Raw genomic sequence first — 12342 nt, forward strand, 5'->3', positions numbered from 1 at the left:
CCCCTTCTGCGAGGCTGGCTTTAATCTCAGCCATGGTCTCCAAACCCACAGCCATGTCAGCCTCACCACTTTCCCCACTCTTGACAAATTGCCCATTTCCCTTGGCTTTGCAATCTCGGCACTCTTTTCCTGTGTGTATGTGTGTTGTGTTATAGAATGTCTTCCCCCACCTTTTTGTGTGTGTGTGTGTGTGTGTGTGTGTGTGTGTGTGTGTGTGTGTGTGTGTGTGTGTGTGTGTGTGTGTGTGTGTGTGTGTGTGTGTGTGTGTGTGTGTGTGTGTGTGTGTGTGTGTGTGTGTGTGTGTGTGTTTTAAGGTAGGCTCATTTTGTGCATCTGTGTTTTCAGGGTAGTGTGCCTGAAGTGTCATGTTTGTGTGTGTTTGTAGTGTGCGCTTGGCTGACTCTGTGCAGGAGGTCAAGATAGTTCTGCAGAGTGGGAAGAGAGGGCGAGCCACGCCAAGCCTGTGTTTGCAAGGGCACTTCACTCGAAGTGATAAAAGTAGAGTAATCCCCTTTAAAGCGTCTTAACGAGGTCAAATCTGTTGGGCTGCAGGGGGGAAGTGTGTGTGTGTTTGTGTGTTGTGGGGATAACACTGCAGAAATGGGGGTAAGCCTTAGCTTGGTTCGTGAGAGATAATAATCAAAATCAAATTCCTGGCCCAAACAGGATTACGCTCTCCTCGCGTTCTAAAGCCCCTGTCCTGAGTGGCTGAAGACACAATCCTATTCCTCAGCCTCTCCTCATTTTCTTTCTCTCTCTCTCTCTCTCTCACACACACACACACACACACACACACACACACACACACACACACACACACACACACACACACACAGAGAGCAGCAGCTAACGTAGCAAGGTTCGCTTGGCCCAGACTGAGTTGGCCGGGGTGAGCCTGGATGCAGGCCAGTTAGGCTGTCCCTCTCTCAGATCACTGGGCACATAGGCTTTATTCCAAACACTAATCCGGGATATTTAGATGGAATTGTTTGGTTGGAGCTATTCTTAGATGGAGGATGTGATCTTGTTTGATGCTGGTGTATTAGCAAAAGGCTTAAGCCCTCAACGTCTGGCTTGGTGAATAATGTCATGATGGATTTTTTTTCTTCTAAGTGGTTTGCTTACATGTTAAACAAATACTCCACTTGTTGTGTTCACCAACTGACATAATTATCTCCTAATAGTGTGAATTCTCATATATTCATATATTTTGAAAGAAATGTACTGGAGTTGTCACGTTGCAGAGCAGAGTTAAGATGAATTATTCCAAATGTATTGTGGGAAGCCTTCATAACCAAACAACAATTTCTAAAGTTGCCCTCAGCACTTCCCACAAAGGCATTTATCTAAACCTTATTCTTACTGCACTCACACCAAACACTAATTTACCCCTACAATTTCTAATCTCTGCACCAAACTCAACTGAAATAGGCTAATGATTATTTGTGCTTCAACAGAAATACTTTCCTCTGTGTTTTCAGTCATTTAGAAAACACATTATCCTTGAATAATAATGCGTCTCCATCTATCCTCTGCACTAAAACTGGGCAATGGGAGTCTGTGATGGACAGAAGAGGCGGATGGCTCAAATAGCATCCTTGGGACTGTTGCTATGGAGCAAACAGACAAACTGGCGTTGAAAAAATAGGCCAACTGTTCATCAGCGCAGATCTTCTACATTCATTTAAAAGTGGGAGTGAGATAACATCCAGTCATTAGTGAGTGATTACAATGCCAAGACTCTATCCCTGCTCCCCCACACACACACACACACACACACACACACACACACACACACACACACACACACACCCCTCACTCACTCATGCAAACACTCCGACTGAGATGTAAACAGTCAGGCAGTGCTCCAGGAAATACAATCCCCACACTGCCACTACCCTCAGGCAGGATTTATACTGAGGAGGATGTTTTCCAATGTATCCTGCTGTTGTCTCTCTCTCTGTGTGTGTGTGTGTGTGTGTGTGTGTGTGTGTGTGTGTGTGTGTGTGTGTGTGTGTGTGTGTGTGTGTGTGTGTGTGTGTGTGTGTGTGTGTGTGTGTGTGTGTGTGTGTGTGTGTGTGTGTGTGTGTGTGTGTGTTTTGTATTTTTATCTAAATACTCCACTGGATATGCGTACTGTATTCATGTATTGTTGGTGTGTCTAATCGCTGTGTTGTGGTCTGTGTTAAAAAACCCACACCGCACCCTGAACCTACCTCCTCGACTGATCATAGAGCAGAATCGGCCTAAGCCTGATTCTTATTTAAAATAGACATTATGGTTCACAGTAGATTTCACATGGATTGGACCGGATGATGAGGCCAGGGAGGGGAAGAGTTAGTGTGTGTGTGTGTGTGTGTGTGTGTGTGTGTGTGTACTCGTTAGGAGGGGGTGACGAATAGTGGGCTTTGGGTTGGTGGGTGGGGGATGGGGGTGGGGCAGCAATTTCCTGAAACGATGAATCCCATTTATTCGCCGAAGACTGTCTCAATTGCCTCACCCGCGCACAAAGCTTTTTAATGCTTTAATTACGTCTCAAAGGAGCAGGGCAGAATCAAATTAGAGATTGTCCTACATTTAGGTGCCGTGTGTGTGCTTGCATGTAGGTTTATGTGTGTGTAATATGCAAATTCAGCAAGTGATGGAGTTCGGGTGTGTGTGTGTGGGCTGTTGTGTCCTTGTGTGTGATTCATGGCCGTGAATATTTGTTCCTCTGGCAGCCAAGCATCATACATTGAGGTTTATCACACCCTACACACAGATGCACACACACCTATTCACTGTCTCTCTTTTGCTGTATCACACCCATATCTTTCTCTGTCACATTCACACTGTCTCGGCTGTTCCGGTGTAATGCCCAAAAATTACACACACAGACACTCATACACATTCACATGTACATTAGCCAAGCCTTTCTCTCTTGCACAAACACATTTTCACACACACAGCGTGCAGGCACCTTTTTTGTCACAGCAGATGGCATGTGTCACAATATTACGGCAGTATTTCATTAACATTATGGGCATCCATCTGTTGTGGGCTCTCAGGCCCCCATAGAGCACCTTGTTTTGGTCACTGACAGAGAGCGAGAGATAATAAACATTGTTAGCTGTGTGTATTGCATGGAGCTGGGAGAGGCCCGCATAGTCTTGAGTGTGTGGTGGTGAAAGAATGAGGGCAGCCATGTGAAAATCGTCCTTCAAACTCCTGTACTTGGCTCAATATTGCATCTAGGATTTAGGTGAGATTGACTGAGAATTGCTGGCATTGCATGGCATTGCGCAATCGCCTTTTTTTTTTTTTTACATGATTAGCAAAACAAAAAAACTAATAAGACTGGTGTTTGACTGCTATGGCGAACTGTCCTGCCTGCTGACGGGAAGGGTTCTCTGATGTGTTTTGGTCACAAAACTATGGATTAAATTATCCCCGTCCCCTTCTCATTCTGTTAGCAGAGTGTGTACCACAATATCACCTCCAACTGCCAGCCAACCGCGGCCACATTTGAGCTGGGGTCGGTAAAAACATTGTGATGTACTGTATGTTAGGCCATTTCCAGACATGAACTCCAGAAAACGTCAAGACAATGTCATCCTATCTTTCTCTGGAGTTTGCCTTTAGTAGGCGATTTTGCGGTCTGACGCGTTCACACCAACAGAAAAATCTTGAGTTTTTAGGCAAGAGGTGGCACGGCATGCAGTAGGCGAGATGTAGTGTATTAACTCCACTGCAGTAATTTCATGTTTTTGTTTACAGTTTATCAACACTGGCTTAGACCCTTTATCAACAAAAGCTCTTGAATTTCCCTTTCTTTTTTTTAAAAACCCACTTCATCCTCTGCCCTTAATGAAGACTCTTTTGCTTCAATGAGAGGGTTGCCATTGTGATCATTCAGCCCATCAGAAGTACTAAAATACAAAATAAAGTGCAGAGTATAAAAAAAGCACAAACGGCAGCTGATGAGCATTAACAATCCACAAGACTGAACTTTGCAAGAAAAGCTTAACCACACCAAATGACATTTAGAAACATCTTCAAAGGTTTGGAGTCACAGCGGGGCTGATAAGCAGCAGGTACACAAGACAGCATGTCTCCGGAAATAAAAAAGCAATTCAGCTTTGTGAGAAAACAGTACAATGTCTCGTCAAAAACAAAAACTGCTTTGCAAGTTAATTTTTTTTCAGAGCATCACCAGATCAAAAATCAAACACAGCTCTGACAAACCACAGATCTGGTGGTTACACGTACAGAAGTAAGTTATTCATCCAAATATGATTTACCCTACAAACACATCATCTTGCATATACAAAACACCAATTCAGTGTTCCTGTGTTTGTCACAGGCATACTTATAACAGTTAACTGTCTTTGTCTAATTTAACTCAGCCACTGTGACTGTTTGACAATAATAATAATATTTTAACAATTCAGTCACCTCAGGCAGGTTTCAGCCAGGTAGCCAGTTGTAAAACGTGTCACTTAGCAGCTGCATATAAAAGCTCTGTTACCAACTGTAACAAAAACTATAAAGATCACAACTAAGTATAAATCTTAGTGGTTGTTTGGGATTTGAGGCCATTAACATATCCATGATAAGGTCCACAGCAATTTAAATCATTACCAGTTAACAAACACATTGACCGTAGATTCAGGTGTGGACAGTGTGTGGAGTTTCATACATGTTTGATCAGTCAGATGTGGTTTGTCAGTCTAATTTAGTCAAGTAGTGGTGCTGTAGTTTTGAGCATGTAGTATGCAGGATAGAAAGGTTATCAACACGCCCTCTCCCTCCCTGTGAATTCACTGGACAATGACACACATCAGATCAATCTGACTTTAATTAGTTAGTTAGCTTGTTTATATATATATCTCATCAGCACAGAATCATAATTAGTTCTAGAAAACTTACTGGTGCTCTAATGTTGCAAGTCTATTTACAACATAGCATACTTTTATCCATATCCAAAATGAGTGAACTTCGTGGTCACTCATTGGAGTCATGTCCACATTTCTTACAGGTATCCTGTGTGAGAGGGCAAACAAGTATGTGTCCTTTGTTCTCTGTCTTTCAGAAACGCACACGTGGCTCAGCCGGAGTACGTCTCCACTTTCCCACCTCCACTAGCACAATCTTAGGGAGCTGGCAGTTTTCTGATAATACTGATTTGGACAAATGCGTTCTCCAGGGGATGTCTGGACTCAGTTCGGGGTTGCAGTACATGTTTTAACGCCATATTTTACTTTTCTCTTCCACTTCTAGAATTACTAACAGATTGAACTAAACTCATAAATTTTTGTTTAATCAGAAAGATTATTGTCTTCATTCATAAAAGTCCTAGTATGCCCTTATTGGCCTTTGTTTTTATGATGTTCTGACTTCTTTTCCCTGTCTTTGTCCTGCTCTGTCTTCTCTGCCTCCCTCTTTATTCCCTGTGGAACAGGATGCCCGACCAGGGGCTGTTGACTAAGAGAAACTTTGGTATTTTAATGTTTGCATACTGTGCTACACAGGGAGGAAATTGGATCTAGGGCAACAACTCTAACCTGCGGCACTGGGGGCAACCTGTGTGCAGACGCACACACACTAACCCATACACGCACGTATTAGAAACTTTACAAGTGCAAGGAGTGAGTTGCACGGCTGCCTGTAGCTAAGTGTGTCGTGTTGACACAGGCTCTGCGTGGCACAGAGCCATATAGCCAAGCTGTTGTTTGCTGAGTTTGGTCCATGCCACACTGGCTGGAGAGATAATGGAAAAGGTTACTGTGCTTTACAGTCGGAGCCTCTGTCTCTGAGCAGCAGCTCGGTCTGTGTGGATTGGGAGTTTCTGTGTGTGGTAGCAGCATGATAATGTCAGCACTTCTCATGACATTTGAACGTGTAATGGCTGAGGTCACTGTGCTTGTCCCTACGTTTTTAAATGTTCTTCTAACTGTTAGCCTTTCTCTTCAAACCTTAATGTTCCAGAATTCCCCATGTGTAGATATTTTTGTACCTAATCTGAAATATTTAAATGAATGCCCAAATGGAAACCACCATGAATTTTTGTCTGTACCCTAGGAAGGTTTTGTAAGAATCCATCCCCAACCCTTAAACATGTAAGAGTGGAGCACCGGCCTGCTGAGCCTCAAAGCATAAAAAAAGAAATCAGCCTTTGAAGCCAGAGGTCTATGACTACAACCTGAAGCAATCCTGTTGCTTAGCATATTCTCTGGCCATGGTTCTGTGAATGCGAAACAGCCTGTTTGTAGTTAAAAATGAAGCTGAGCGACATGCCGGGGGGAGCGGAGTACAAAGTGACAGGTCATTCCTAACAGCAGCAGGCTAGTTTCCCGTAAGTGCTGCAATCAGATTTCTGATGGTTTTTTATGCCTGCTCAATCATAGTGGGAAAATGTCGATTTTTTTTTTTTTTTTTCTTCTTTTTTTTCTCCCCCCACCTGACCCATTATGCAGCCTGCTGAGAAATAATGAGATTTTGTCCCTATTTGGGTTTGATGCTTGCTGTGCTCTAACACACAGCCAGGCCATCCACCGCTGCTTGGGGAATGTAAGTGTGGACAGAATTACAATAAGGGCGAATAGCAACATTCATGCTAGGTGATTGAATAATTTTGTAGCTGGCTGTACGAGGCACAAAAGAAGTCTTCTGATATGACATGGGTGGTATTTGGTGCAGTTTTATCCAAGAACATATATTTAAGTGACTACAGCAGATTTGTCCACTGGGGGAATTTTTTACTTTGTCTTTAATACAAAGGCATAATGTCTGTGCTGATTGCAATATTGGATTTAGAGGACTCTTTACACATTTTTAGTTCATCAGTTTGTCATATATGTTCTAAATTGTAGAATTATGATTTGCTTATTTCATATAAATTACTTTAAAGAAAATTTACAATAATATTATTAATAAAAGATATTTAGTTTACTTATACTTTAGAATAAAATATTACCAGTATCCCTGACTCTTGCTCCACACATGCCTTACAACAGGCACTGCTTATGTTATGTTTCAATGTGGAAAAGAGGCAGATGATGTCAAACTGACAATTTAGGAGACAATTTATTTCGAGCTAAATCTTTTCAACACATCAAAGTGCTCAACACAGTCTCAACCAAGTTCCCTGTAATATATTTGTCATGTGTGTTACCGACCTAATTTAAACAAGAATGATTCATTCTAGCCTGAGTAAGTAAGTTTACTTAATGCCACCCAAACTGAGTGTTGGAATACCAATAAGGAATGATGAAACACTAACACACAGCGGATTATAAGTTTGACGCACCCCTGTGTCATCAATCACTTTGCTGTTATGGCTTACAACATATGCTATTGTTCATAACGGCCGTGGGTAATAACTCTTAAGGTTGTAAAGACGCTGCCAATGCCGGAGCAAGGACAGCGAGCGTCTGGGTTATGTCTATAGAAGGTTAAATATGGGAGTGTCAACATCCATTTATGGCTAATTGGGGCTGTGTGGGGTTTAGATTTGAGTGCAGGCACATTATTTCGTAGTGATTGAAATATAAAACAGAGCAGTGTGTATTCAGAGGTTTAACAATCGGATAGTAACAATGGGTCCACATTTTTTATTCTTTGTGTGTGCACTGTTTTGTTGAGTCCTCACAGGATTGTATGTGTATGACTCCTTGTGTGTGGAAGCATACATGACAACCAATTCCAGGTTGATGTTAAGTCACTCTGCTCCCTCTCTCTGTTGCAGCCCCCCAACCTTAAAATATTGTTTCTTCTTCTTTCCTTTTGGTTCTTACGTTTTCCTCTTGTTTTTTCTCTTTGGCAGGCTTCATCGCAGCAGCTGAAATTCACAACCTCCGACTCCTGTGACAGGATCAAGGATGAGTTCCAGTTCCTCCAAGCACAATACCACAGGTGCAAACAGAAACACTATGCATACAGACATATACACACAAAACAGACTTATACCTAGTTCAATCTCGTTGACCCCTAGTTATCGATCTTGGTTTACTGCTTAAATACCGCTACAGTGCCAGAAGTCTCAGGCACCTCCAAAGTGCCTGATTTGATCTTAACCGATCGTTTTGATAGTGCTTATAAAGAGGGGGGGGACGCCACGGGGTCTGCAACTCAGCGAGAGATCCTCTTTGTGAGTCTTTGAAGGCCGCTTTCCCTCCCGAGGAGTTTGGTTTGTTTCTCTGTACCTGCTCTCCGAGAACCTTCCAGAGGCTTCCCTCTGCCGAGACAGGCGCAGGCAGATGAAAGCCTGGCATATTGTGTGCAAAATCCCTGCTCTGGTCTGATCGCTCTTGTTTGTGGAGGATTCTGAAGCTGCAATAACACCCCGTGTGTCTTCTTCCTCGCCTTTGGTTTGTGTAATTCCCACAACGGTGAGCAGCACCGTTTAACCCTCTTCAGAGAGGCAGGGCGCAGTTGAAAGAATGCCTTTTTTGTCTGAGCATACAGAACATGCATACAGTGCCTATTGACTCAGGAGGGGGCTGCGGGGGCTTGGGAACCACAGACAGGGCTTTGTAGCGCGCTGCTGCTGCGCTGTGCTTGTCTGGTGCTGAAGCCTTTAAAAGGCAAATGTACCGCAGGCGTTCCCCCGGGTATAGTAGCAAGCATTGTAGCTGTCACAGTCTTCCTCCTCCCACCCCCACCCCCACCCCCTTCTCTTCTCCCCTCCCCTCATTCACATGCATAAATAGATCAGGGAATACATAAATCAAAATAAAGATGACAGCAGGAGCGATTTAGAGACGGAAGACTCGGCAATAAAACTCCATCAAAGTGTCGTTTGAGAGCAGCGGTGCAGGCCCAGGGGCTGCTGAGCACCAATCAGAGGAGGCACAAAGCCAATCCCAGGTAGGCTGGCAGCAGGGAGGCCTGTCGCCATGACAACCCACCACACAGCCTACACATGAACACAGGGATGGCAGAAAGGGTTTTATGTAGGAGGGAAGGGCAGCATTTTGAATAAGTGGAGGCTGCTCATTCACACACACGAAGAAGGCAGCAGAATAAAACTGCTCCTCACCAGCAAAAAACAACACACAAAAAAACACCCCCCCTCCCCCAGACAGTAAAACAGGTTGGGTATCTGTTGCGTGCCATGGTGGGAACCTCCATGATCATCTCTAACCAGCAAATTTGACTGAATGTGTTTAGATTCAGGACACGCCTGATCTCCATTCCTTCTTAGAATTATTGAACGCTCATCCATAGTTGCAGACCAGTGTCTACTGAAAAATCAACTCAGTAAAACTCAGTAACTGAGTCAAATATCGGTCATGCTCCCTCAGAGTTAAATCTTTCAGATGCTTCATGCAGAGGAAGAGTTGTTTGATTTGACGTCAACAAAGAGAAACATGCAGTTAGCATCAGCTACTATAAGGGATTATACAATAACACATTGACATTATCACACACCGGTTGACATGTTGTTTCATGCTCTTCAGGACCACTGTTTTCTTAGGGCGAGAAGGACCTACTTTACAAAGATTTGTAACTTAGCAGATGTTTTGTTGATTTTTGTGACAATCAAGGAAAGTAAAAACCTGTAAAGCACAATATGGGCACCTTTTACATTTGGAAAGAGATTCAGTTTAAGGCAGTCGAGTATTAGGAAGCATCATTAGAGCTGAGATGAGACATTAGGGGATGTTTCTGCCAAACAAAAACCACACAGATTCTGAATCATTAAATGACTGATTTCCAAAAATAAGTATTTCAATCAGCTGTTTCTAAACTCAGGGGCAGGATGAAAATCTTGTCAAAGGTAGGCCCACACGTGTCGTCAGTGTTGGTGCGACTGATTTATTATATTTGATCATATCTGCGATAATTACAGAAGAAGCAAAATACCGTGAGGAAAAGTAAGCTCACATTATGGTTGTGTGTTACATGGAGTTCAGTCTACCAGTTAAGACTCACAGCGATGAAGATTCAGTCAGCGCTCACTGTAATCGGGCTGTCATTCCTGCAGACAGCTTAGGAGAAATCCCAATATAAATATACACACACCAGCAGACAGGTTTGTCAGACGTACCTTAAATATAAACCTATCCACTGTGTGCATATCTTTAGTTGATCTGAGCCTTATCCAGTCCTCACATCAGATGAAGCCTTCTGAGGCCGACATGTTGTAACTGGCTGTTTCAATCAAAGACATCAAGGAGGGGTTTTTTTTTTTACTCTTGTCTTTTACACTTGACGATCAGGCTGACTTGTTGACGCGTCCCCCTTTGTCCTGTCGCCTCGCATAACTTCAGCTCTGACATGATTACAGCTAATGGCTGTCGCGGGGACTGGGCCACAGGAAATGCTCCGACACTATATTTAGACTTTTTACTTCACTGCCTCGCCTCTAATTTAGAAAGCGGAGTTTGGGCTCGACATCTCTTAGACCTCTGAGTAAGTTTGACCTCCACCTGTTAAGTGACACCATGCCAGTCTTGGTGTATACACGGGCGCTGACTAGTAAAGGTAAAGATGATGATGATGGTGGTAATGATGATGATGATGATGGAGGCGGTGATGATAAAGATGGAAATAGTGGCTGAGATGATGACAACGGAGGCGGTGCTGGTGAATGTGGAGGCAGTGATGAGGGTTGAAGTGATGATGACAGTGCTGTTGGTGAAAGTGGAGGTAATGATGATGAAGGGGGGAGAAGTCATCGGGTGTCAGCACTTTAGGAGGGAGACTGTCAAGCTGACTAACAAGGTCTGACGCTGTGCTTCTCTCTCTCTCTCTCTCTCTCTCTCTCTCTCTCTCTCTCTCTCTCTCTCTCTCTCTCTCTCTCTCTCTCTCAACAGTTTGAAGCTTGAGTGTGACAAGTTGGCCAGTGAGAAGTCAGAGATGCAGCGTCATTATATCATGGTAAGTGAAGAGTGTGTGTGTGTTGTGCACCAGAGGTGAACATTTCCTTTAATGTTATTTTTACCTTCTAGCTGATTTTAGACATCAACCGAAGTCAAAATAATTTCCTGAAATTTTCCAGAGTAGGTGTGTGTGAGAACGCAAATGTCTGAGTCGGTTGCTGCGGACATTTTTCCCACCATGTCAGGATATAGGCCCATGTCAGGATATAGCAGGAAAATGTCTGGAAAATTCACAGCTCGTGAGTTTAAATGTTGATGACATTTCTGACACGTCGTGGATACGAAACAAAAATAATACAAATATCTCAGGATGAAAAAGAGTCCATATTTGTAGAAGATGCTGACGAAAATGTAAACTTGGAAAGACAAAGACATTTTGGTGATAAAGGACGTTTATACATCGTGTCTGTCCTGCCTTCTACGTGCTCTACCCAGGTGCCACTCGCCTGAATGCTCTAGACATTTTCCTGTTGTTGTGAATGCGTCTCGGACATCTCCTGCTGCGCTAGTAAATTCTCTTGATGTATATTTGCAAAGAATTTTTGTTTTTGTTTTTCTTCCAGTCAACCTCCACCACCTCTCTCTATTTGCAATGTGATTGTTTTCTCATGTCTGGTTTCTCTCTCTGAGCAGGTCATTCTGGTTTATTACAACTCAAATCTTATTTTCATAGTCTGGGGCATCTGTTATATGTATTCTTATAAACTGAACTCAACAAGATAATTGCTGACATCTTGCAATGCAGCTTCACCGCCAGATACAAGTCAAACTGGGCAAGAATCACCAGCAGTAACAGTCAAACATGTTTTAAACAAATCCAATTGGTTAACCAGTAGGGGTGGGAATTTCACATTTCAGTTTAGATTCTCGTCACGATTCGAGTCACAGTCAATTCCCAATCCTATATAGATTATCATATTAGTAGATATAGAGTACTAGAGAGAACTATTTTCATGCTCTTGTGTAGTTCACTCTTTATCAAACCAATTACTTGTGTTTTTAGTTCACTGATTTGCAGCATCAAACATAACAAACGTGGCAGTTGACCTAATTGGCCATGTTGTGTGGGAGTACAGAGCTTTTTGTTTGAAACAGTTACTATTAATTTGAAAGTGTGTTATAGTTGCATTCCTGTATGAGAATAATGAAAACAAAGTGTATGATACTACCCCCACACTGCTGCTTGTATCTCTTTTTTTGTAGGAAGAGAAATTTGTTGACTTTGGATGTGCTCACATTTGGTTTTATCTGTAAATAAAAGTAGATCATGTGGCTAAACTATTGGCTCATTTACACCCAGTCCAACCAATATCACTGTTTTATGAGATCTTAACAATTAATGTGGTTAGAAAAGTGATATGTTTACCAATATCATCATATGCCCACTAAAAATAGGTCAAATAAATTGAGATGAATAGTTATTATTCACTTCCTTTCTATTTTTATAGTTACTGTACGTGTGATTCCTCTTTCCCCA

The 12342-nt window shown here is 42.7% G+C and overlaps 1 protein-coding gene across 3 annotated transcripts in view; it reads left to right on the forward strand.

Moving 5' to 3' along the window:
- Nucleotides 1-12342, forward strand: part of tle5 (TLE family member 5, transcriptional modulator) — a 43473-nt gene that overhangs the window by 11417 nt on the left and 19714 nt on the right. For all 3 annotated transcript variants that reach the window (XM_035176308.2, XM_035176309.2, XM_035176310.2), the window contains exons 2-3: nucleotides 7805-7893; nucleotides 10800-10863. In XM_035176308.2, the coding sequence (XP_035032199.1) occupies nucleotides 7805-7893; nucleotides 10800-10863 (153 nt within the window). The remainder of the gene's footprint in view (nucleotides 1-7804; nucleotides 7894-10799; nucleotides 10864-12342) is intronic.

Source organism: Hippoglossus stenolepis, chromosome 14 (genome assembly GCF_022539355.2).
Source record: "Hippoglossus stenolepis isolate QCI-W04-F060 chromosome 14, HSTE1.2, whole genome shotgun sequence".
NCBI lineage: Eukaryota > Metazoa > Chordata > Actinopteri > Pleuronectiformes > Pleuronectidae > Hippoglossus > Hippoglossus stenolepis.